Consider the following 27,857-nt stretch of genomic DNA (forward strand, 5'->3'; position numbering starts at 1 on the left):
TGTTTTCCACTCTGTCAAAGCGCCTTTGGGCTTCTGGAAAAGCGCTATACAAAATAAATGAATTATTATTATTATATATATTTATATATATCTATCTATCTATAATTCCAGTAATCTCTGTGTGTTTGTTTGTACGTTTGTTTGTCTGTGACCGCTGTTTCTCGACAACCACGGGTCCGATATACTTTAAACTTGCCAGGTATATTGCTGGGGACCCGAGGATGTGCCTTTTCAAGGTTTCATATTAATCGGACAATTACTTACCGAGCTATGTCCAAAAAACGATTCAACCAATCAGAGAGCAGCGAGCTATCGCGTGTGCCGAACGTGGCGGACACACTCTGCCTCGGATGGCACATTTGAGAGCGTATTCATTTATTTCACGTTTGCAAACTATGTTGGCGCTATGTTGGCGTTAAACTATGTTTTAAAACTAATAAAAACCATTTCATCTAAATAGAGGGGGGGGGGGGGGATTGTCACTGTACTCGCAAGCCGTTCGCCGTTCGCTTTGGCGTTGCGAATGGACCAACACATTTCATGGACCAAACCATTTCATGTAAAGCGTTCGCCGTTCGCTTTGGCGTTGCGAATGAACCAAAACATTTCATGGACCAAACCATTTCATGTAAATAGAGGGGGGGATATAATTTTAGATATAGATATAGTACGGGCATGCCCACACTCTGCCTCGGATGGCACATTTGAGAGCGTATTCATTTATTTCCCGTCGGCAAACTATGTTGGCGCTATGTTGGCGTTAAACGATGTTTTAAAACTAATTAAAACCCCGGGGGGATTGTCACTGTACTCGCAAGCCGTTCGCCGTTCGCTTTGGCGTTGCGAATGGACCAAAACATTTCATGCACCAAACCATTTCATGTAAAGCGTTCGCCGTTCGCTTTGGCGTTGCGAATGGACCAAAACATTTCATGGACCAAACCATTTCATGTAAATAGAGGGGGGGGGTTGTCACCGTACTCGCACCCACGTACCCACGTACCCACGTACGGGCATTGCACCCACGTACGGGCATGCCCTAGTATACACAATTCAATTGAAATTAAGTAGTTCTTCAATCATAAACTGACATCTGTAGACAGATAGAGTGAACCAATTGACTGTTTTGCACTACACGCGTGGGGTAAAAATGCTATGGTTCTATAAATTTAATGAAATATCATTGGAAGCTAACCAACATTTTAAAATCAAAGAAAAGTTCCCCAAAATTATGATATCTAATCAGCGAAGTGGAATTTCCTGATTCATTTCATGTTTGGCAAATTAGAACTTCGTCAACAAATTTAAGCAAATTTCTGGCAAAAGCCAAACACGTGTCATAAATTGTCAACCACTCGCCTGCTGTTGCTCTGTCGCCTCTGCCAGCAGTATTCATTACTCTCTCTCCATTATCCCGAGGGATAGTCCAAGGAGGCGGACAATGGCCTTGATTGAAAGGTATTGTGATGGCACAAACAATTGATGTGTATTGAGTAAGTGACACACAGCTGCCATTTGGAGCACATACCAGTGGGGTGGCAGGATGGCCTGGAGCAGTGGTTCTGAACCTTTTTAAAGGCGCCGAACCCTAACGAAACCCACCGAACACTCGCGGAACCCCTCAAATTTGACAAAAAAATTAAGTAGAATTGCATCTTAATGCGTTTTCTGTTCTTCCTTTCGGGAGGCAATCTGGGAAATGCGTGGTTTTGTTTTGGCAAGGGCCACCCTCAAATCACTTTCGCATGCAAGCCTGCTCCTTTTCTTTGTTTTAATGTCCACCAGTTTCGAAAACGCATGCTCGCAGAAATACGTTGAAACAAACGGCGTGAGGATCTCAAGGGCAATTTTAGCGATGTGAGGATACCCTTCCATTTGGCAGCACCAAAACGTTGAGAGTGTGGCGGACACAAAAGCCCACTGGCGTGGTGACATCATTCCGTGCACCAAGTGGGTGGTGGCCACGCCCGAGGGGTAGGCGTGGCCTCATGATATACACCGGGCGCGCAGCCCGGAGCGCGCCAGTGTTACAGTGAGCTCCTGAAATAAAGACGCTTATAAGTTACCGCTTGTCCGCTTCCTCCTTGCTCGCAAGCAGCGCGCGTAACGCCGCGCTTTACTGGTGACCCCCTCGACATTGGATCTGCCGGAGCGATCCTTCCACACGTGACGCCATTGCCATGGCCAACTTCATCAAACTTCCCGAATTTTGGGAGGCTCAGGCCGAAGTCTGGTTCGTCCAGGCCGAAGCCCAATTTCAGCTTCGGCGCCTCACAGGCGATGACACGCGCTATTGCCACGTCGTCGCCTCCCTCGGGCCCGGCACGGCCGCTCGAGTTGTGTCCGTCCTTCGCCACCCACCGGACGGCCACAAGTACGAGGCACTCAAGCGGCTACTCCTAGCCACGTTCGGCCTCACGGACGACGCACGGGCCGACCGCCTCCTGGATCTTCCCGAGCTCGGTGACACGCGCCCGTCGGTCCGAATGGACCATATGCTGTCACTGTTGGGCAACGAAGCCCCCGGTTCTCTATTCCGGGCGCTTTTCCGTCGCCAACTTCCAGCGCAGGTTCGCCTCGCGTTGGCCGGGACCGGGCTAAAGGAACCCCGAGCATTGGCAGTCGAGGCGGACAGGTACTTCGCCGCTTCGGACACGCGGGCGAGAGTCGGCGTGGCCGTCACGGCCCTCGAGGCTGATGCTGCTGATGCTGCTGATGCTGCTGTTCCACAGCATCAGCTTATACAGCATACGCAACATGCTGATACGCACCTCGTGACCGCCGCCACGCCCCGCCCACCGCCGCGGCGAAAACCGCCACCGTGGGGAAACCCGCCAACTCCACCGGCCTGGCGGAGCCAGCCACGCTCCTCCAGCTCCACCACCTGGTGCTGGTTCCACGCCAAGTTCGGCCACGAAGCTCGGCAGTGTCATCCGCCATGCTCCTTCAACAGGTCGGGAAACGCCCGGGCCGGCGCTCAATAGTGGCGATGAGCGCCGGCCGTTCGAGCAGCCTGCTGTTCATAACGGACACCTTCTCCGGGCACCGTTACCTGTGCGACACGGGAGCGCAGGTGAGTGTCGTTCCCGCCGGCACGTCAGACAAGCACGCCACGGGTGGGGGCCCCGCGCTGCTTGCCGCGAACGGGACGCCCATCCGTACGTACGGAAAACGCTGCCTCTCTCTGCGGTTCGGAGGGCAGGTTTTCCGATGGACGTTCGTCACCGCCGACGTGCCCATGGCACTGCTTGGCGCGGACTTCCTGTGCGCTAATGGGCTCCTGGTCGACGTCAAGCACAGACGTCTTGTCCAGGCCGAGACGTTCAGCTCGCTCGCTTGTGCATTGCCCAGCTCAACGAGCGGCTTGCCAAGCGGCTTGCCGAACGGTTCAGTTCCGGCCACGTTGGTCTGTACGCTTCCGTCAGCGGACGCATTCACCCGCCTCCTCGCCGGCTTCCCGGCCCTCACGCGGCCCACCTTCTCGGCGGGGGCCGTCAAGCATGGGGTGGCCCATCACATCCCCACCGTCGGGCCACCGGTCTACGCCCGGGCACGCCGCCTCAAGCCGACGAAGCTGGCGGTGGCAAAAGCGGCGTTCGCTACCCTGGAGCGACTCGGCATCGTTCGGCGCTCAGAGAGCGCTTGGGCGTCGCCGTTGCACATCGTGCCGAAGCCCGGCGGGGGATGGCGACCGTGCGGGGACTATCGCCGTCTCAATGACGCCACGACTCCCGACCGCTACCCCGTCCCCCACATTCAGGACTTTTCCGCCCGTTTCGCGGGCAGGTCCTTCTTCTCGAAGGTGGACCTCATACGCGGCTACCATCAGGTCCCCGTCAGGCTGGAGGACGTCCCGGAGATGGCGGTCATCACGCCATTCGGACTCTTCGAGTTCCTGCGCCAGCCCTTCGGTCTGAAGAATGCGGCTCAGGCGTTCCAGCGACTGATGGATAGCGTCCTGCGCGACTTGGATTTTGTCTACGTCTACCTGGACGATATCCTCGTCGCCAGCGCGTCCCGCAAAGAGCACCTACGCCACCTCCGCACGCTCTTCGAACGCCTGGGCCAGCATGGCCTGATTGTGAACCCGCAAAGTGCCGGTTCGGCGCCGCCATAATCGATTTTCTTGGGCACCGTGTCACCAGGCACGGAGCCGTCCCCCTGCCGGCCAAGGTGGAGGCGGTGAAGGGGTTTCCGCGCCCCCGCACGATCAGAGGGCTGCAGGAGTTCCTGGGCATGGTGAAACCATCGGCTCCTGCCCCGTATCGCCCAGCTCCTGCTCCCCCTGCAAGAAGCTCTCCGAGGTAAGCCGGGCAAAGGCGACGTTACCTGGACCGAGCAGATGGACACGGCGTTCACGGGCGCGAAGCTCGCCTTGGCTAACGCCACCATGCTCGCGCACCCGGCGCCCGATGCACCGATCGCCCTCACCACCGATGCCTCGGACTACGCGGTGGGCGCGGTGCACGAGCAATGGGTGCGTGGAGCTTGGCAACCGCTGGCGTTCTTTAGCCGGCAGCTTCGCCCGCCCGAACGCCGTTACAGTACCTTCGACCGCGAGTTGCTCGGGCTTCACTTGGTGGTCAGGCACTTCCGCCATCTGCTCGAGGGCCGTGCGTTCACTGCCTTCGTCGACCACAAGCCGCTGATCTTCGCGATGGGCAAGGTCACCGAGCCGTGGTCGGCCCGGCAGCAGCGTCACCTCTCGGCCGTGTCCGAGTACACGACGGACATCCAGCACGTCGCGGGGAAGGACAACCCGGTGGCGGATTGCCTTTCCCGGGCCATCGCCCATGCAGTCCACCTCGGCATCGACTATGCCCGGATGGCAGCGGACCAGGCCGCTGACCCCGACATCCAGGCCCTGCGGACCGCCGTCACGGGCCTCCGCGTCACCGAGGTGCCGTTCGACGGCGCGGGCGCGGCCCTCTTGTGCGACGTCTCCCTCGGGCGTCCTCGCCCCATCGTGCCCACGGGCTGGCAGCGCCAGGTGTTTGACGCCATCCAAGGCCTGTCCCACCCGGGCGCGAGGGCCTCCCAAAGGCTGATCGCCGACAAGTTCGTCTGGCATGGCCTCCGGAAGGCCATCCACGGCTGGGCCAGGACGTGCCTCGCTTGCCAGCGCGCCAAGGTGCACCGGCACATCCAGGCCCCGTTGGCCCCGTTCACGGTGCCGGAACGCCGGTTTGACCACATCCACGTGGACCTGGTGGGACCTCTGCCCCCCTCACGGGGTTTCACCTACGTCCTCACCATGGTGGATCGCACCACCCGGTGGCCGGAGGCCGTGCCCTTGGCGTCGACAACGGCGGCCGATGTCGCGCAGGCTTTCATCGCCACCTGGGTCACCCGGTTCGGCGCCCCCTCAGACATCTCGTCCGACCGCGGCCCCCAGTTCACCTCGGAGCTCTGGGGGGCGGTCGCGCAGGGGCTCGGGGTCCGGCTGCACCGAACCACGGCCTACCACCCCCAGGCTAACGGCCTGTGTGAGCGATTTCACCGCTCATTGAAGGCCGCGCTCCGGGCCACCCTCCGCGACGGCGGCTGGGTCGACAGGCTCCCCTGGGTCCTGCTGGGCCTCCGGACGGCGCCCAAGGAGGACCTGCACGCATCCACGGCGGAGTTGTTCTTCGGGCAACCGCTGCGGGTGCCGGGCGAGTTCCTCCCCGACTCCACGGCACCATGGTCCGCGGCACAGCAGCGCTCCGCTCTGCAAGAGACCACCCAGAGGTTCGTCCCGGTGCCAACGGCATGCCACGGGCACCCACCGACGCACGTCGCCCCGGAGCTTCGCATGGCGGAGTACGTCTTCGTCCGCCACGATGCCCACCGGACACCACTGCGGCCCCCGTACGACGGGCCTTTCCGCATGCTGGAGACCGGCGCGAAGCACTTCACCCTGGACATCGGCGGTACTCCTGACCGCATTTCGGTAGACCGCCTCAAGCCGGCCCACCTCGACGTGGACCATCCACCGCCAGTGGCCCGACCCCGACGTCGGGGCCGCCCCCCTGCGGGCGGACCCCCGGCACCGCCCAGCCCCGCTGCCACGCTGCCGCCCGGTCCTGCACCCATCCCAGGGGCAGCCAGGGGCATCCCACCTGGCATCCCTGCACCCCGGACGCCGCCGATCGCCAGGGGGTGCTTCGGCCGGGTCATTCGTCTGCCCTGCAAACTGGCCCTCCACGTGCGCGGGAATTCTGGGGGGGGCGCGTGTGGCGGACACAAAAGCCCACTGGCGTGGTGACATCATTCCACGCACCAAGTGGGTGGTGGCCACGCCCGAGGGGTAGGCGTGGCCTCATGATATACACCGGGCGCGCAGCCCGGAGCGCGCCAGTGTTACAGTGAGCTCCTGAAATAAAGACGCTTATAAGTTACCGCTTGTCCGCTTCCTCCTTGATCGCAAGCAGCGCGCGTAACGCCGCGCTTTAAGAGTGTTGTTGTGCCGAAGAGTTGTTGTTGAGTCTGGTTCTGCTGAAGTTCGACGAGGTCGTCGAGGTATTGATCGTTGACATCTACCGTTGCAACGTCGAAAGTAAACGGCTGCCGCACCCATGCTGGGTATTGCTCTTGGTCGGGGAAGTAGCCATCGAATGACTTTCCCAGCTCATCCAAGTGCGCGGCAATCGCTTGCTTCAGCTCCCCCGGTGCAGCAGTGCCTCCAACTTCAGACTCATCTTCGATCCCGCTCACGCACTCGTCCAGTAGCAAAAAGTTCGCGAAGTTGTCGTTCTCTGTTCGCCGCCTCCACAACGGTAACCTCTTTCGGAAAGCGCTCAGCATTTCTTCAGATTCGATGACATTCACTCCACAGCGCTGCATCTGGCAATTGAGATGAATGAGTGCGTCGAAGATGTCAGCCAAATACGCCAAGGCGAGGACGAACTCTGACTCTTGGAAGTGCATTGTATGGCAATGCTGGTGTCCTCGCAAAAACACGGCTCACTACATTCCCTCGTGATAACCATCAAACGTTAGCGTGGTAGAGAAGGACTTCGAATTCAGAGCCGATTTCATCGCACAGCTCTTTGAGAATGCGATGATTCAGAGCACGGCTTCGCACTTAATTCACAGTTTCAACGACGATTTTCAGAACATTGGCCAGTTTTGGAGGCAGGGTTTTTGATGCCAGCACGTGTCTGTGCAGGACGCAGCGCGTGACGATGAGGTGTGATGCAACGGCCTTCACCAGTGCTCCAAAACCGGAGTTGCATCCCAGCATGGCTGGAGCTCCATCCGAGCAAACTGCAGACACCATGTTTCACGAGAGGCCGTTGCTTCTGAAGAAGTCATCCACAAGCTTCCTCACATCAGCTGCCTTCATCGTTGTTGTGAGAGGCTTGCAGAACAGAAAGTCTTCCTTGATCTCGTCTCCTTTGACATAACGCACAAATAAGATGAGCTGGCTCAAATTCGAAACGTCGGTGCTCTCGTCGAGTTGAAGGCTGAATTTCGTCGGGCTTGCGACTAAATCTGCAACTACCTGGGCGAGGATGTCGTCACTCATGTCGTCGATTCTGCGTCTGATTGTGTCATTTGAGAGTGGAACGAGAGACAACTTGTTTTCAGCAGCTTTTCCCAGCATGATGTTGGCCATCTTCAACGCAGCCGGTTTGATGGATGTCTCACTAACGGTGTGCGGTTTGCCCTGCTTTGCGATCAGGTAAGCAACTTCATACGACGCGGTGAGGATCGGTTTGTCAATTGGAACGAAGCCGAGAGTGGGCAAGGTAGCACTTGCGTCGAATCGGACCCTCTTCAATTTGAATTCATCCAGCTGTCTTTGAATTGAATTGAATTGATTTCATCCAGTCTTTGTACTGCCCCTCGCCGTGCAGTTTTTTGAAGTGTTCCCGTAGTTTTGCTGGTGCTCGGCTGGAGTTGCTCAACTTGACATTGCAAAGCATGCATTGAGGACGCTGACTTCCGTCCCATTCCGTCAAACACGTGAACGCGGACCGCACGTAATCCTCCGACCATTCCTTTTTTTGCTCGACATACTGCAAAAAAAAAGAAAAAAAAGTAACAAACTGATCTTAATTGAGTTCAGGCAAATAATTACATGACAAAAATTTAAAAAGGAACATACTTAAATATAATCAGAACCCCTTTGAAAACTGAGAAATTTTAACGAAGAAAACATAACTTATAGTTACGATGACGGGATTTATTATCTACTCAACTCTATGTCACCTCAAATCCCATTATAATATTACATAGAAAACTGCGAATTGTTAGTTTTGAATTGTGACCAAAGAGTTATATCACCTCCACCAAATTTTCTGAGTAATTCAATCATACAGACTTGGCATTTAATATGGTATATATTTTTTTTCTTGACTTGGGTTTACTTTCTGAACTCACTATATCAATCTGGTGAGTTTCTTTTACCCTTCGGTGATGGCTTTGTTGAAAGAACCATGTCACTGATTGTCTTTCACAGCAAGAAGTCAATAACAGGATTATATCACAGGTGGCGTGACAAAATGTAAGGACAGGTACATTTGACGATTGGCTTCACAATTGGGTATATAAGGGTTGTTGCGTTCTGTATTAGTGGAAAACAACTGCTGCACGTCTACAAAAGGTATTGCCGCTTCCTCTGGAGATGGTCTGTCAACTTGACAATGCTGTTTGTCATGGAGTGGTGGCTTTACGAAATTCTGGCATGAAACAGCGTGCTATTGCTCGGCAGTATGGCATCACTCAAGGTCAGGTGTCAAAGATCCTGAAACGAGATGCTCAGAGGGGTGTCCCTACTCCAATACCGAGGCCAGGACGTCCACGTAGAACCACAAGGAGAGATGATCGCCAGCTGCACCGGTTAGTCTGCAATGGCCGTGCCAAGTCAGCTAATCGGCTTAGGGCTGAGTGGCAGCAAGTGACAAATGTGCCTGTATCCAAAAGGCTAGTCAACCAACGACTGGTTCAAGCAGGCTATCATGCCAGGCGTCCCCTGAGAAAGCCACGCCTGACCAGACAACACAGCCAGCGCCGATTGCAGTGGGCCAAAGAGCACCGTCAATGGCAGCCAGGACACTGGAATCACGTGATCTTCAGTGACGAGTCTAGATTTATGGTTTATCGTCAAGATTGCCGCGTCCGAGTGCGCAGACAAGTGCATGAAGCCCACAACGAAGATTGTATAGTGCCAGGAGTCCAAGCTGGAGGTGGTGGGGTGACCATTTGGGCTGCTTTTCATGCAGGGGGCAAAACTGACCTGGTTGTTCTGAATGGAAACCTGAACCAGTTCAAGTACAGGGTCATTCTGGAAGAAACATTGCTTCAATTTGCTCGTGCAGCCTTTCGAGGAAACTTTGTCTTCCAAGATGACAATGCACAGCCTCATCGTGCTCGCATGATCCAACACTTTCTTGCTGACCGTGGTGTAGAGCATATGGAGTGGCCTGCCATGTCCCCGGATATGAATCCGATAGAGAACTTGTGGGCATAATTAACTCGTCAAATTGACAACTTGGACCAGCAGCCGACCTCTGTGCATGAATTGCAGCAGGCTATTGTCACTGCATGGCAAGCGATTCCTGTCCAAACCTTGGCAAATCTCGTGAACAGCATGCCTCAACGTGTACGTGCTCTCCTGAATGCTCGTGGGGGTTACACGAAGTACTGAACTGTAATTTTACTGTCCGTAATCCCAGTCATAATTTAGCTTTTGTTTTTGTTGAATTTTTTTTTGGCTAATGTGCATAATAAAGAGATACTTATGGAAAACGTACAGAAGTTTAACACAGTACTGTCCGTGAATTGAGTTCGAAATCAGTTTACATCACTTTCAAGGATCAATTTATTTGCTTCAAAATGTCAAATGTGGTTTTTGTTTCTTTTAAAGGTCACATTAACAAAATCTAGAAGAATTTCAACATAATTCCAATGAACTTTTGGTTCTAAGTCTTCTTGAAAAGTAAGTTCACCCCCACAAAAAAAATATTCCATATTAAATGGCAAGTCTGTATTTTATAATCACCATCCACTTTTGACTTTACTATAACTCTGAACCCGCCCTGCATATCCACAAACATTTCCAACTTACTTTTCAATTAATCAGTAACTCCAAAGTAAGGCGCGACCAATGACACACGGCACACGGCAAGCTAATTGAGGCTATTCATTGGAATTTCCGAACACCTGCAAAGTCCAAAATCTAGTAAGTAAGTAAGCAAGTAAGCACCATCAATAGAATAATTAGCAAGTTGCTCATTGATTCAACTTACTACAGTCAGTGTGAAACAACTTATCTTAAACACAGACCAGAGAAACCATGAATGGGATGGGAATACAATTACAAATAACATTTCCATTCGTTCGTAACATACATATCAAAATAATAATAATTTTAATAATAAGCGTAATTACACATAGATTCAAAATTGATACAAAACTTAAAAAAAAATAAAAAAAATTGCAATGCGTTTCGGAGGACCTCCGCCGAACCCCTGAGACTGGCTCACTGAACCCCTGGGGTTCGGTCAAACCCAAGTAAAGAACCACGGGCCTGGAGGTACCCACACTCGCATTTAAGCTGTCTAGCCTGGGTTTGAATCCAGACCCATCTAAAAAACGGTCATCCCAGTGTTTCACATGCAGGGTGATTCATCAATTTGTGTGCCGTCCCTCAAGTGTTAAACTGGGCGTTCCATCTTCTGGCATTAGTTGGTGGATAAGCTTGGTGTTGGCTTAACGGTTACGGTGGCTAGCTTGAGACCTTAGGGTTCAGAGTTCGATCCCCTGTCATGCCGTTGAATTAACACCAGGTGAGTTGACTCAGCCTGTCATCCTTCCTTCTGAGATTGGTAAAAATGAGTACCAGGTGACTGGTTATAGAGAGGCATTGCATCAGCTGTGCCCCCAGAAAATTATGCAACCAGCAGCCACAGACTGCACACGTAGCACCAGTTGGTGGATGTTAAAGATCCCACAATGTCTTTCACGAAGAGTCGGCGAGCTATCGCTGGCACACTGAACAAATTACAAATTCCTGCCCTAAATACAGAGGGCATCAGCGACACAGCCATGACCACAGCCAAGGATGCTACCCCACAGCCTTGTGCTGCATATGAAGTAACAATAATATGAGATATCAGAATGATTTCAGACTAAGATGGATTAAGCTAAGAGGAGCATTTGAGAGCGACTGCACATTTTACATACATTTACTTTACTGTCTGTCCTTTTTAAATGTCTGTCTGTCCTTTTTAAATGTCTGTCTGTCCTTTTTGAAGGCCAATCTTTTAACACGAATGTGTGTTCACTACGGCCTATTTTTGAGGATAAACAAACTCCAAAAACATTTTCCATAAAAGAGCAATTACGTCTCTTCTATTGGAATTATAGACGGTGGTTGCAAACCGAGCATCAAGGGTGGTGTACAGAAGCGTTTTTTAAAATCATCATCATCATTAGTACATGGTGTTGTGTCATTGTAGTGCAAAATTTGCTACACTAGTGGAACCAATGTTTTTTGGAATCCTTATACCCTAGGCAACAAGACCTGAGTTGGTTCCATTTTTTTCAATGGCGTCTTTGGCGGCCATTTTGACTTTCAAAATGGCCGCCATTTTTTGCAATTTTTAATGTATCTTTTCACATAAAACACTTTGATGAACCATTTTTTCTGGCATTTTTGTCATTCCCTGTACAGAAAATCCACCAGAACACTTATATCCAGTTAACAGACGTTTTTTGAGAAATATCAGTCATCTTAAAATTCAAAATGGCCGCCATTTGAACCAATTTTGTATGTATCTTTTCACATAAAACACTTTGATTAACCATTTTTTCTGCCATTTTTGTCATTCCTTGTACAGAAAATCCACCAGAACACTTATATCCAGTTAACAGACGTTTTTTTGAGAAATATCTTTGGCTAACAACTTGTTTTGAGCATAATCTAGTGGGTTGTAGGTGAAGAAGTATATGCACAAATTTTCTAGACGCCAAGTACAAGAAGAAATCTGGCTGCTTCAGTGAACGTGTGAAGTTAATCAGCGCCAACACTTGCCTCATGTACATTAGTGCCCATTGATACATTGGGAATTTACTGTGGCTCCTGTCAAAATCACGCAGCTGCTTTTCCAAGTTTAGATGTTCAATCTCCATTAGAAGTTATTGATGGGCTTCCTGAATGCCTACCTCTTTCTTGTTTGCTTCTATCAAGTTATCCACACAGGCAGATAGAGCTTCTACAACTGCAGGCTTCTCTTTCAGAAATTCTGAAAGCCAGAGATCAAAGAATACCTCTAATGTGAGCTCATGAGCTTGAACAGCACGATTGTGGTGATTCCCATTGAGTATCTGATTTACTGTCACAGTGCTGTACAGATCCTTGCTCCAAGCTTCATCAAGCCCGCTGTGCTCAACAGTCCTCCCAAGGCACCTTAGTGCACACAAGACAGTGTGGAAACCACCAGGGCATACCATCCATTTCCCAGCATATTGGTCATGAAGATATTCTAACTTTAGGGCCCTCTTGTAAACATCCATGTCAAATTTAACTAAGATCGTTCCAGTGTTTTCTGGACACACAACACTATTGAGGTACGAAAGCTTCTAAAGAACTGTCACCAGTGTTGTCCACTCATGAGCTGGTGCCTTAATGATAGGCATTGTGTGATCTTGATCAAGGTTGGGTGTCTTGTTCTCTTCTGGAGTGCACACACGAGAATTGTATGCTGACCAAACTGGTATACCGTCTGATGTCTCTTCATGGTGCCTCTGTGAATACCGTGAAAGTAGCCATGCAAAGTCTTGCTGTGTTGCATTAACAACTTTATCTTGATACTGACCAAGTTGAAAGTTTTCATAGCGTGGACTTCTACTTGGCTTGGGGTTAGGGACGAAGACGCCATTGAAAAAAATGGAACCAACTCAGGTCTTGTTGCCAAGGGTATATAGATGCAAAAAAACATTGGTTACACTAGTGTAGCAAATTTTGCACTTACATATAATAATTCTACATAACACCATGTACTACATACTAAAATACGCCATTTGGTGTCTGTCTGTATGTCTGATGAATTTTGACCACGATACATTCGGTCGTTACTTATCCAATCTCAATGAAATTTCACAGGAGGACTAAGGGTCAGGCAATTAAGGTTGTAGCAAATTCATTTGCCCCCCTCCCCAAGGGGATTTTCCCCACCAATGGGGATGCATGTTGACGTGTATATCCATGTTAAATTAGCTTTATTGTGGCATTTTTCCAAGAACGCTTCTAATAACAAAAGCATATCAATGAATGATCGTTTTAAGGTCATTTTCCCCACAAGAGTGGAGGGTTAGCCTTGCGGGCCCCATGACAATCATGGTTCTCTGTTTGAGGAAATGTTTTTATGGCCGGATGCCCTTCCTGACGCCAACCCTCAGTCACCTCTTATGATGCGCAGGGATACAGTGTACCTATTCTAAATTGGGGTACACAGGGATCATTCATTCATCCCAGCAAGCTGGTATTCAATTTGCTGACCTCAGAAGGATGACAGGCTGAGTGTTATTAACACTCTTAACACTAAATTAACCTCCTGGTGTTAATTCAGCAATCGACCAGGATTCGAACTCAGGATCCTAAGATCCCAAGCCAGCACCCTAACCGCGAAGCCACCACCAGGCTTAATAGCATAATATTAATGTTATTACAAAACAATATTAATACTAATAATATCCTGTCTTCCCAAGGGGTTTTCCTTCCATGACCAAACACCCAGTTAATGTGTACAAACAGTTTATTGTGATGTTTTGTGGGAGCACCCTTACCAGAAGTAAAAACATGAAAAACCACAAACACGTTTGGTTACCTTTTGAAACAGTCGCTACTGCTGTTTAACACTAAACTGAAAGGGAGGAAACTCGGGTTATGTTCAGTTACCAAGCAGCTAGCTAGCACTTGCCAAGCAGGCCGTTCCTTATCAACGGCTTTGAATGGAGCGCTTGCTCGAATGCTTAAACCACTTGCTCTCTAAACGAGCTCTTTAAACTAAACTTGGTAAATGAACGATGAACACATCCTCGATGTTCTTGAGGTCCGGCCCTAGATCTACTGTAATCTGTGTATCCCTGAGAGGAATGACGCTCTTGCCATAAATACAAGGCACAGGGAGATGAAATTCACTGCACGTGATGTGCAACACACTCAAAGTAAAACGAGCATTCATGTTACATCCGTAGTATGTCTAATGAATAATAAAGATGTAAGCAAACCTGACACTATGCCGAGGCTTTAGATTTCGGCACACACACGAGGCTTCACCGTCGAATAAACTGTACCAACCCATCATTTTTGTCGAGCTTCTTACCAGTTTAAAACAAGAAAGAGCAATCAGAGATTGCAGACCCTCGCCAGGATGTGTTTTCAGTGTTTTTTAAAGGCTTTTGTAGTAAAATAAATTCCTGACCGATGACGTCGTTTTTTTTTCTCCACCAATTTATTCCTAGATTATGCTCAAGAAATTTCATCTTGATCGGATGAAGTTTTGTACTTGTCGAATTATGACGTCATAATGGAGGCACCTATGACATAATCTTTAACATATGTTATTCCACATGGAGAGTTCTTTGCAATGAACCAAGTCTCAATTTATTCAATGCAGCACTTTCGGAGAAATGGAGGTGCAAATGTTTTCGGTTTTTTCAAGATGGCGGACGAACCACGTGACAGATGACGTCATCATTTTTTTTTCGCCACCAATTTATGCCTACATGACGCTCAATAAATTTAATCTTGATCGGATGAAGTTTTGTACTAGTCTAATTATGACATCATCATTACCATATTTTATTCCCCATGGAGAGTTCTTTACAATGAGCCATGTCTCAATTTTTTCTATGCAGCGCTTTCGGAGATATGGAGGTGCAAAGTTTTTCGGTTTTTCCAAGATGGCGCCAGTACCACGTGACATATGACGTCATAATTATCATTTAAAATTTCTACAGGTGGAGTTGCACCCATGGTGCAAATTTCCTGTCAATCGGACCAACGGTTGCAGAGAAAATCATATTTATTCTGTGCGGACGAACAGACAAACAAACAGACAAATAAACAGACAAACAAACAAACATACGGACTCAAATGCAATACCCTCTCCTCTGGCGATGGTAACAATTCTACCAGCCTGAACTCCCCTTCCAGTCTCAGCATAATATTAGTAGTCCACCCACAATTGTATCGTCGTCTCCTGTATCAGAAACCAGAGCACTTATCGTTATTTTTACCCGTATAATTCAATGGGGTTATTTCCCTTCCTTGTGGGATGGAACCCCTGCAAACTATATCTCACTCCGAGATTCCTTGTACACGGAAGGCAGACAACCTTTTGCTTGAACATCATAAGCAAGGTGGCAGCCTCTCTCATTTCTACGTCTTCTGTCGTATGATCTTAACAACGCTCACCCTTCCAGCCTTCCACCTGTCCCAAGACCTCCCTTGTTAACATTTCCCAGTAACCCTTGTTAGTGTTTCTAAATCCAAGCTTTACATCCAATTATTTGTCCTTTTCCAATTATTTGTAAGTGACAGCCCGATGCCATCTCCTGTAGTCGCCATTCTTCCCCACCGTCTTTTATACCCTCGTTATGATGCACTCACATATCTATTTGCAGAATAACTTCTCCCAGGATTCTTCTTTATTTGCACATCTTTGTCCATCTGTTCTCTTCCTCGCTGCTGGCGAGGACAGAGTACAGATAACAGGACAATGTATCCTTCAAGTGACTATATACTCGATGATGTATTGTTGATGAGATTACATCGACAAGTTCACAATTTCCTGTTTTACCATGACGTGTGTGTGTGTGTGTGTGTGTGTGTGTATGACATGGGGTATGCAGGAAGCACTGTTGATAAATGGAACAATGGCATTTGACAATTGGGCAGAGGCATCCAACGACTTTTATGAGCAGTTCTTCTTCTTCACTGTTGTGAACTATTTGGAGTTCACCGAAGACCATGCCACACCTTACCTAAAACAGATGGGACCTTACACGTATAGGTGAGCCATTGATGCCCATTTACCATCCTCCAATCAAGTGCTCGTGACTTATCTGTTGTTGTTCTCACGAAGCTTGACGGTGAATTATAGGTCAGAACTGCCAGTTCCAAAGTCAGTTTGACATATCCTATGTTTCCTGTCCCCAGGATTAAATACCTTCCCAAAACGAAGATCACCTTCGATAACAACATATTGTCATATATCCAGCACAACGAAGCCACGTTTATACCTGAACTCTCACAAGGCCCGGAGGATGACGTCATTACAACGCTGAACATAGCAGCCGTGGTGAGTTGTTTCATATCAACACAATTTCATATGTACATTACTATCAGGAGTACCCAGCAGTGATGTTTTAATCGTGTTGGAATTTTGAAGAAATCTTTTTTTTTGTAGGTGCCTAAAACACTCCCCGACCTACACTCAATAAGGAGAAAATATATATATATATATATATATATATATATATATATATATGTACAGTCACATGAAAAAGTAAGTACACCCCATGTAAAGTTTTGACTTTTTCAACATATTTAAACATACAGCTATTTGATCTTCATTTCAACAATATTGATAGATAAAGGTGATATAATATAACAAATATCATGAAACATTTACATTTTGTAGTCCATTGTACAATTTAAACTAGAACGGGCACTCGGTAGAGCGCATACCTTCGCCGCAGCTACTGTTCTGTACTTGGCATGGGAGTGTAGGGAACAGAACAGTGAACAGTTTGGTGCTGATTTCATGCAAATCGGATAAGAATTGACCGAGTTATGACAAACAAGATCGGGCATTGAATTCTGAACATTTTGGCATTAGTTGCATGCCAATTGGATAAAAATTGACCGCGCTATGGTAAAAATACGATTTTGACCTTTTCGTGACCTTGACCTTGACCTTTGAACCGATTGCTCCCAAAATCTAATCAAATGTGTCCCGTATAATAACCAATCATCCCACCAAATTTCATGCAATTCGGTTGAATACTTTTTGAGTTATGCGAATAACATACACACACACACACACACACAGACATACAAATAAATACACAGCGATCAAAACATAACCTTCCGCTTTTGCGAAGGTAATAAACATAAATGCTAATTTTGCATGTGGGAAAAGTAAGTACACCCCTACATTGAGCACTACTTCAAATACCTAAAATTATAATCAGATGTACCAGCTGACGTGCAAATGATTAGAACATCGTTAGAGAGGATCTTGGAGTAACCTGTCTTATTTAAACCTCAGACATTTAGTTTGGTTTGCTCTTTGTTGTTGAAGTGTGCGGCGTCACCATGCCTAGATCAAAAGAGCTCTCTGAGGCCTTCAGAAAGAAGGTTATAGATGCCTACGAGTCTGGGAAGGGATTTTAAAAGATCGCCAAACAATTTGAAATCAATGAATCGACTGTCCGGAAGATCATCTACAAGTGGAGAAGATTCCAAACAACTGCCAACTTGTTCAGGCCAGGCCGCCCCAGCAAGTTCAGCCCAAGAGCAGACCGCAAGATGCTGAAAGAAGTCTCTAAGAACCCCAGAATGTCATCACGGGACATACAGGTAGCTCTTGCCACTGTTGATGTCAAAGTGCACGCGTCTACCATTAGAAGGCTGCACAAATTTGATCTACATGGGAGGTGTGCCAGGAGGAAACCTTTGCTGTCCAGAAAGAACATCAGGGCAAGACTAAAGTTTGCCAATGAACATCTAGGCAAAGACCAGCACTTCTGGAACAATGTGCTCTGGACAGATGAGTCAAAGGTAGAGATATTTGGCCACATTACCAGAAGACATGTTTGGCGAAAACCAAAGACAGCATTTGACCACAAGAACCTGATACCAACTGGAAAGCATGGTGGTGGAAATATAATGGTTTGGGGCAGCTTTGCTGCATCAGGGCCTGGGCAGCTCACCATCATATAATCCACTATGAATTATTCATTGTACCAGAGGGTGCTTGAGGATAATGTGAGGCCATCTGTCGGAAAGTTGAAGCTCAACCGAAGGTGGACCTTGCAACATGACAATGACCCTAAACATACCAGTAAATCCACCAAGGAATGGCTGAAAAGAAAGAATTGGAGGGTCTGGAATGGCCAAGTCAAAGCCCGGATCTAAATCCCATCGAGATGTTGTGGGGGGATTTGAAACGAGCTGTGCATGCAAGAAACCCCTCAAACATCGCGGAGCAGAAAGAATTCTGCATGGAGGAGTGGGCAAAAATTTCTCCCAGTCAATGTCAGAGACAGGTAGACAGTTATAAGAAACGCCTACTTGAGGTTGTTTCTGCCAAAGGGGGCAATACCACCTATTAGAGCCAAGGGTGTACTTACTTTTTCCATCTGTGAAATTTGCATTTATGTTTATTTCAATTATACAATGGACTACAAAATGTAAATGTTTCATGATATTTGTTATATTATATCACCTTTATCTGTCAATATTGTTGAAATGAAGATCAAATAGCTGTATGTTGAAATATGTTGAAAAAGTCAAAACTTTACATGGGGTGTACTTTCTTTTTCACGTGACTGTATAAAGGTACATGCATATATATATCGTCTTGGCCGATGTGTATTCCACGTTTCAGCTAGTTTCAATGTATAGACTTTGAGATATGAGCGCAAATACATTTTGGTCAGACGGACAGCCCGGCAGACACCAACGTGATTTCGAGGGTTTTCTAAATAAAACTCAAGAATGTGGAAACAGACATTGCTGAAATTTGGAACATATTACCTCGACGCAAAAAGCATTTACTTCTGAAATTTGCAGCCGATTTCGTCCAGTAGAAGCCAAGAAACGAATTTTCAGTCCCCATGTTAAAGCTGCATGGGGAGAAACGATCCCTTATATAAAGGGAGTAGCGCTTTGCACATCGCTTGGTAGATTATTGCAGAAGCACAACGTAATCCTTACTTGGTTTTATTATCAGGGCCGAGCACACAACTAACCTCCTACATTAATCCTGCCTCGTCTCCTGTATTCTCCTACTCTCCAAAAGGTGTTATGTAAGATGTACAAATTACGTAACAGCACTGACAAATTACGTAAAATAACCTATTAGAATCCCAAAATCCCGTTGAAAAAGTAAATTTATATATGACTAGGATCACAAAGAATATGAAATCATTTTTCATGTGTGTATGCGTGTGTGTATATATATATATATATATATATATATATATACATACATATATATATAAATATATGCTTCAAACATTTACGTAATAGTCCGTGGGCTGAGTAGGGTTTACATGCACCCCCCCCCCCCCACAACTTAACTTCCCGGGTATGTGCATGTACCCCCCACCCTAGGGGTTAGGAATAACCATGTTAACAGAAAAAAACCTCATTCCCTCATAGTTTGACCTCTGGTGACCTCATTAGTGACCTCATTTGCATATAACACATATAATTGTAAAGAGTGTCCCAGGACAAACATTTTGAGGGGTCATATGCAACCATAGGATGACGAGGTTAAAAGTTATGGCCATTTGAATTTCGCCTTCCCCTAATTTTCGGAAATCACTGACACAGGGGGGGTAACATCAAAATATGCGTGGGTGGTACCTTCGGAATGAGTTTTTTTTCTGTTAACATGGTTTTTCCTAACCCCTAGGGTGGGGGGTACATGCACATACCCAGGAAGTTAAGTTGTGGGGGTGGTGCATGTAAACCCTACTCAGCCCACGGACTATAAGTCTTTCCAGAATGTGATGTTTTAATGGCCATCACCACACAGCGAAGCCCATCTCCTCTCAATATGTAGTCAAGTCACGTATTTGCCAAGGCAACTGGAACACGACGGCCTATACTCTCATCAAAAATGTGTCATGGCATCTTTAATATCCACAAAGCAAGTGCTAGCAGATGGGTCGGCTGTTCCCGAGACAACAATATCAGTGACCATTCCGATTCGCTGTGTCTTTAATGGTATACGGAATCGGTTTGGCAATCTCTCCAACGTCCACCAGGTATGTTGCGGAAATCTCACGTAAGGAAGGAAGGAGGCGAGGTTGGAGTATAATTTATATTTGAGCTCATGTGGGACACACGCTTTGGTATTTGTAATGCAATTACATACCCCTGGGACAATTGTCAAAAATTTACTCAACCGCATTAGTGTAACACACGCTCGGTCAGTCATCATAATAAAATACGCAATTTGGTGTCTGTCTATGCAATTTGTTTGCCTGACCACGATACAATCGGAAGCGACATATCCAATCTCAACCAAACTTGACAGGAGGACTAAGGGTCATATGATGGAGGTTTCGTGGGAACCCCTACCGGAAGTAAAAATTTTTATAAACAATAAACACGTATGATTACCTTTTTAAGCAGTCGCTACTGCTGTTTAACATGAAACTGAAAGGGAGGATGTTCTTGAGGCATTATATGCTCATCGTGTACCCCACAGACTAATGTTACCTGAGCCGAGATCTACAGGAATATATATACTTCAGAGAGGATAATAACATGACCCTTCCTGCTGCTCCCGTAGGGAGCTGGTGTACAGGTCAAAACAAATGCAATCAACATACACAATATATGAGGGCCTACTAGCCTGACCTTGGTCGGGAAAACCAAATTGTCAAGTTATAAGACATGTCTTGATATAATGATTAAAAGCAATCGTCACAAGGCATCTCCTACGAACGAAGTGCTCCGTGCAACATTGGAGATGTTCTTGAGTACGTGCAATGTGGAAATCCATTGTCCTGCTCGGTTTGAAGATTCCAGAGAATTAAATAAAACAAAACAAGTCCAACTTTTGAAACGACCTGTCAGACGACATTCGTCATGGTGCAGAAAAGTTGAACGCACGAAGAGGAAAGTCAGACGAGAGAGATCCTTCCATTCTAGGTTAACAAGATCCCACATTCCTGAGTTAGGTCATATTGTACCACGTGCAGAGAAGGAACAACACTCTCAAGTTCATAACTCTGCTCCTCACCAAACTCAATTTTGATAAGGTGAGGGGCAATTCCACGGTTACTCACATTACATATGCATATATATCGATGCATTAATGCAATGTATTGTAATGTGAGTAACCGTGGAATTACCCTGAGGGAAAAAGGATGGCATAGAGGTAAGTACACCGGCTCCAAGCTGTCTAACCTGGTTTTTGAATCCTGACCCAGCGATAAACTGTCATCCTGGCGTTTCACAGGCAGGGTGATTCATCAATGTGTGTGCCATCCCTCGGATGGACATCAAGCCATGTGTACCTGCCAGCATCAGTTGGTGGACATTAAAGATCCAACGTTGTCCTTCGTTAAGAGCAGACTAAGCTGTCACTGCCACCCTGAACAAGTTCCTGCTGGGATGGCGATGGCAGACCACCCAGTATAACTCTTGCCAATAAATTGCTTCGTCAATACCGATGCTCAGTCACACAGTATGGTACATCAGAATCAGAATCAGATGGGTAAGAACATCCTGACGTTTGAAACGGCTGCATTTTCCTGCTGGTACTTTCTCATTATGCTCCTTTTAATTGGCCTATGTATATAGCCAGAAACGAGACGCGGAACGCACTTGAACAAATTGTAGAAAAGAAATTGCCCGTAATTGTATGCAAGATGAAGCTCCGTCCGGCGACCAACAAACAACTTTGGAGGTTCGTGGCTGGGACAAAAATGGCCGTGACAAGGTGAAAGGGCATTGGATGCAATTTAAAGAGGCTTTGGCGCCATTCTGTAAGGTTGGCTGAACAAGACAGCCAGGAGAGCTTGCAGAAATGTGGCCGCCCGCTCGACCCTCTGCCGCCATTTCCCTGTGCTGCCATTTTTGTTTTAACTTGATGTATCCAGGCTGTGGGAGCTCAACTTCCTCGGCTTTTTGGCGAGAGTCTGCCATTGAAAAACGTCTCCTCCGTAAGCGCGGATCGCTGTGGAAGCTCACAATTAGGAATACCCATTGGTAATTGGGCCTGTGCATTTCCTGCTATACTTTCTGTCTCCCTGCACCTTTCCAGCTCCTCTTTCCAAGGGAGGAAGGGGAGGAAGAGGTTGTTAGGGTTAGGGTTAGGGTTAGGGTTAGGATTAGGGTTAGGGTTGTTGTTAGGGTTGATAGGGTTAGGGTTAGGATTGGGGTTGTTGTTAGGATTGTTAGGGTTAGGGTTGTTAGGGTTAGGGTTAGGGTTAGGGTTAGTGTTAGTGTTAGGGTTAGAGTTAGGGTTAGGGTTAGGATTGTTGTTCGGGTTGATAGGGTTAGGGTTAGGGTTGGGGTTGTTGTTAGGGTTGTTAGGGTTAGGGTTAGGGTTGTCATTAGGTTTGTTAGGGTTAGGGTTAGGATTAGGGTTAGGGTTAGGGTTAGGGTTCTTTGGGTTGTTAGGGTTAGGGTTAGGGTTGTCATTAGGGTTGTTAGGGTTTGGGTTAGGGTCCATATAAGGGGAGGAAGGGGTGTTGATTAAGCGATGCCCGGATAGTGCTGCTAGCTTCCCGATTAAGAATTCCACAGATTTTTAAGTTGCCGTTGAAATTTCAATACGATCACCTACTGCGGTATCTTTTGCACAAGGGTAGAGGCCGAATGAACTGAAGAGGTGGCGACAACAACGTAATGATCCAGAAGGAATGGAGGAACAATTCAATAAGGCTGGCCGTAGGTATATCAAAAGTTTTGGGCCTAGGGAGTTTGACTTTAAATAGCTTAGGACAAATGGACAGTCAGCTGAGTCCTATCTGAAATAGCATCACGTGTCACAGAATTACATGTCAGATGTGCCCATTACTGGCAGGAATTGCAGCCTGAAACAGTAAGGATCGATGGCGTGATGCGTCAGGCCTTTCAGTGGAAGAGCGCCTGAAAATTTGTCGTCGGGAGTTTTATCTACGTAATGGTTTGACCCGGAATTTGAACTCCCTGTGACTTGGAGTGCATTTTGCTATGATGGACACATCAGGGGCCCTATGCCATCATCACGATGTGGCGCTTCCTTTACTTACTTTACTTTTTACTTACTATGCTAATTTTACTTATTTTATTTTATTTATTTATTTATGTTTTTTTTTATTGTTTTTTAAAACTTATTTTACTTATTTTTACTTTACTTACTATGCTTTACTTTTTCCTTTACTTCCCTGACTCGTTATTTTCATCTCATTCCTCCCTTAACCTCCGCAGATTGCTCCGGTTGTATTAAAAGGCATCATACCGAATTCCATTATTTCCATCTTTTACAAAAGATTCGGAGTTGAACTCTTCCAGAAGCGCACAGTTCGTGAACTTTTATGGGGATACGAAGATCACATCCTGAAACACTTCAATTTACCTGACCCCACAATCGGACTCTTCTACCCGGTAAGTGGATCATGTGACAATTCCGATGAGAACATGCTCGTTCAAGCAGACTCGGGGATATAAATCCTCAGCAGACGCTAAAGACCCCACAGTGTCGTTTGTTAAAAGTTGGCGAGTTATCGCCGGCACCCTGAACAAATGACAAATTCCTGCCCTGACTTCCTGAGTTGGAGCGGTTACCTGACACCAGGATTGGAGCCTAGTAGCTGCTTTGGGGGGCACCATTGCTCTGCGCACCATCGAAGCTTTGGGGGGCACCATCGTACATGATGATGTTGTTCCTCTTTTTCTGTAAAAGGGCCATATATTTGTGGGAGGTGTGTGGGAGTGTGTGGGAGGGGTCAGGACGGTTTCCAAAGGGAAATTATAACATCTGAGAAAAGGAACAGATGTCCACAAGGCATTTACCATTGACCAGTACATAACGCACGTTTGTCTGGCCCAGTTACATAGCAATGTGGGTGGGGGTGGGGGGGGGGGGGAGGGAGGTAAATGGGGGTGTGGGTGGTTGTGGTGACTTACAAAGCATTATTTCTTGCAAAAATCTAAAAAATTTCAAGTATATTGGTACGTCACGTGTCCGTCTGTTTGTCTTTCTGTCTGTGTGTTTGTCTGTTTGTCAATTGCCTACAGGGCCCAATTTTAAACCAATCTTTACGAAACTTCACCAAATGGTAGAGTTGGCCATAAGGAAGGAGCCTATTGATTTTGAAGTCAAAAGATCAACATAGGCCAAAGGTCACCAACTGTCAAATTTCTAAAATCCTCAATTTTCAACCGATTGATTTGAAATTTGAAGAGGATTTGCATATTTGGTCATTGAATTCAACTTCCAGTTATTTTTGAGGTCAACGTCGGCCAAATTTATAAAATCATCGATTTTCATCCGTTTCACTTGAAATTTAAAGAGGATTTCCATATTTGGTCATTTAATTCAACTACCAGTTATTTTTGAGATCAACGTAGGCCAAAATGTCAACATAGGCCCAAAGGTCAACATAGGCCAAATTGTCAACATAGGCCAAAGATCTCCAACTTAGGTGCACTTTCTAAAATCCTCAATTTTCATCTGATTGACTTGAAATTGGAACAGGACTTGCACAACATGTCACTGAATTCAACCACTAATTATTTTCAGGTGTAACGGTTAAAAGGTTAACGTCGGCCAAATTTATAAAATCATCGATTTTCATCCGTTTCACTTGAAATTTAAAGAGGATTTCCATATTTGGTCATTTAATTCAACTACCAGTTATTTTTGAGATCAACGTTGGCCAAAATGTCAACATAGGCCAAAAGTTAAACATAGGCCAAATTGTCAACATAAGCCAAATATCTCCAACTTAGGTGCACTTTCTAAAATCCTCAATTTTCATCTGATTGACTTGAAATTTGAACAGGACTTGCACAACAAGTCACTGAATTCAACCACTAATTATTTCGAGGTCTAACAGTCAAAAGGTCAACACAGGCCATATTTCTAAAATCGTCGATTTTCATCCGATTGACTTGAAATTTAAAGAGGATTTCCATATTTGGTGTTTGAATTCAACCACCAATTCTTTTTCCGGTCAAATTTGTGCTCTGCGTGACATCTTTATTGATAGGGTTGCAGTGGGAAAGGGGTGTCTACAACTGCAGAAAAAGATGTCAAGTAATGCATGGATAGCCCCACAAAGGGCAATGTGATATGTCTCCTTGGTTTTATCACAAGTTTAGAATAAAATCAATTCTTCACAGCACTGCTTCTGCCTTAATAATACTTAATACTTTCACCAGAGGACAATAAGTGATTGAAGTGAAGCTTGTGAAAAGCCATAGGGAAGCTAAGGGACACCATGAAAGCAAGGGCGGTGGAGAATTCACAAACCCTGCAAAACCCTTTTTGATGGAAAAGATGGAAAGAAACAAAGATATAATTAAATGTGGAGATAGGAAGAGCAAATAAATAAATGACAAGGATTTTAATTAATTAATTGACACATGTGGGAAAATTACATGCTCAGACCGGGAATCAAACCCATGTCCTCTGGAAAGCTGTACCAGTGCCCTGCCATCTGAGCTGTTTGGTCGACACTGACCAAGCATGCAATTTTCCCACATCTTTTTTCCATTTTCCACAATTTTCCAATTTTTCCACTCGCTTTCTGTCAATGCTTCCAAGGCACTCGCCGCAAACCGTAGGAGCACAAATCCTGGTAATTCCAATTCCTGGTCTGGGTGTGTAATTTTTCCAAATGTATCAATTAATTAGTTATAATACTGTTCATCTTACTATAATTCACCAAATGTCCGTCTGTCCGTTCCCAGGTACCGCAAAAACGGCTAAACCGATCGCAACGATATTTTGGGTGGTTAATCCTGGAGTTAACTGTTAATCCTGGATCCTGTTAATCCTGTTAATCCTGGTTAATCCTGGAGTTGTGGTGGTTAACCCCAGGAGTAAAATAGGCTATATTGTTTTTCCAATTTCCAATTTCCCAATTTTCCAGTTTTGCCAAACACGATGGAATAATATTTACCGATATGAACAGTGATGTGGCTTTTATTGAAATTCCACAAATACTGTTTAGATTTTGATGATTTGCGTGTGATATGATTTAACGGATGTTTATATAAATCGTTTAAAATAAAAAGCCTTCAATTTTTGCCTTTTCATTTGCGTTTCTCGCCCAGATAGCTCAGATGGCAGAGCACTGGTAGGGTTCACCAGAGGACCTGGGTTCGATTCCTGGTCTGGTCTGTGTAATTTTCCCACATATGTCAATTAATTAGGTAGGAAGAGGTAAAACCAGGAGAAGTAAAAGGTGGAAGAATACACAGAAGTCTAAAAAGAAGAAACACAAGGGAGGAAGAATGAAGGCCGGAAAATATAAATTGGTTCGCCCTTTTGTTGTTACCATCCGAGCACCCGGCTCTTCACCCACACCCGGCTCTTCACCCACACCCGGCTCCCACACCCGGCTTTTACCAATAGCAGGGTTAGGTCCTATACGCTGTGATGATTTGACCATTTTATACTCATATAATATCCTTGTAATTCATCTAAAAGTACATTTATGTCTTTTATCTTTGTCCTGCATGCAATTTATGTACAACGCTCTACCGTGAGTCATGGATCACTGCATGAAAATAATCATTAAAATCAAAATTATTGAAAAGCCCTTCTGTATTGTTCACATAATAATTGGATTAACCATTCAGATGGACGGATGAAGGAAGGATTTATGGGAGTGTGGGAGGGCTATGGAGAGGAGAGAGCTCAGAGGAGACAGGACCAAGGCCACAGAGGTGGAGGAGTATTCATGGAGATTAATGGCGAGGGAGGATGGGGTCAAAAAATAATTCTTTCCCTAGCTAATGCAAGAAGAGGTATACATGAAAAGGAAAAACACATCTAGGTCAAATTTCGATGTGCTGTTGATCCCTAGTAGGCAGAAAGTCCTTCATGTTTGGATCATTTTCCCCTCTAGCCTTTAGTGCTAACATGGCATAGAACCATCAAGGCCCAATCATTGACACTGCAGAGATCTGTGCATGAGTGGAGGCAGTTCACTCATTTGGTTAGCACACATAAGCGTCTGAGGAATATACAGTGCCCTCCATAAGTGTTGCAACAGCGAAGTCAAATTTGTTATTATTGCTACTAGCAACGGTACCTGCCCTATGGGCGGGGCTTCAATTGGGAGGCCCAAATGAAAAGGCAAAACATCAGAAATTGAAGGCTTATTTTATTTTAAACGATTTATATAAACATCCGTTAAATCATATCACACGCAAATCATCAAAATCTAAACAGTATTTGGAGAATTTAAATAAAAGCCACATCACTTCATATCGGTAAATATTATTCCATCGTGTTTGGAAAAACTGGAAAATTGGAAAATTGGGAAAACAATATAGCCTATTTTACTCCAGGGGATCCCAGGATTACCCACCCAAAATTTCGTTGCGATCGGTTCAGCCGTTTTTGCGGTACCTGGGAACAGACGGACAGACAGACAGACATTTGGTGAATCATAGTAAGATATACTCAAGAAATGTGGATTTGAGATCAAAATATATGAGGCAAGAGCAAAAATGTAGTGGTTTGAGATGGTCATTAACCAGTGTGGCAGCTACATTCAAGTGTAAGGTGTGCACAGAGGGAGCTGCAGATGGAGGAAATGTTGAGTTGGATCTTGGAGACGGCGTGAAGCTGGAAGGTGTGAAAACATTTTGTTACCGAAGAGACATGCTGAATGGAGAAGGTGGATCAGACTCGGCAATGGTTGCTAGAGTGAGATGTGCATGGAAGAAGTTTTGGGAACTGAGTGGCGTGCTGACGAGGAGGGGAGTGTCGTTGAAGCTAAAGGGAAAGGTGTATGCTGCATGTGTGAGAAGTGTTATGATTTATGGGAGCGAGACATGGGTAATGAATGTAGAGCAGCAACGAAGGCTGGAAAGGGTGGAAATGCGAATGGTTCGGTGGATGTGTGGAGTATCGTTGAGAAAGAGGAAGCCAAATGATGAATTGCGAAAGATG

At 46.3% G+C, this 27,857-nt stretch overlaps 1 protein-coding gene across 1 annotated transcript in view; it reads left to right on the top strand.

Moving 5' to 3' along the window:
- CD36 (CD36 molecule (CD36 blood group)) overlaps window positions 1–27,857 on the top strand; it is a 168,160-nt gene that overhangs the window by 20,896 nt on the left and 119,407 nt on the right. Inside the window, exons 3-5 of the mRNA XM_068101145.2 lie at window positions 15,847–16,007; window positions 16,154–16,295; window positions 23,156–23,332. Coding sequence (XP_067957246.2) covers window positions 15,847–16,007; window positions 16,154–16,295; window positions 23,156–23,332 — 480 coding nt within the window. The remainder of the gene's footprint in view (window positions 1–15,846; window positions 16,008–16,153; window positions 16,296–23,155; window positions 23,333–27,857) is intronic.

This window comes from Myxine glutinosa, chromosome 1 (genome assembly GCF_964187855.1).
Source record: "Myxine glutinosa chromosome 1, kmMyxGlut1.1, whole genome shotgun sequence".
NCBI classification, from domain to species: Eukaryota; Metazoa; Chordata; class Myxini; order Myxiniformes; family Myxinidae; genus Myxine; species Myxine glutinosa.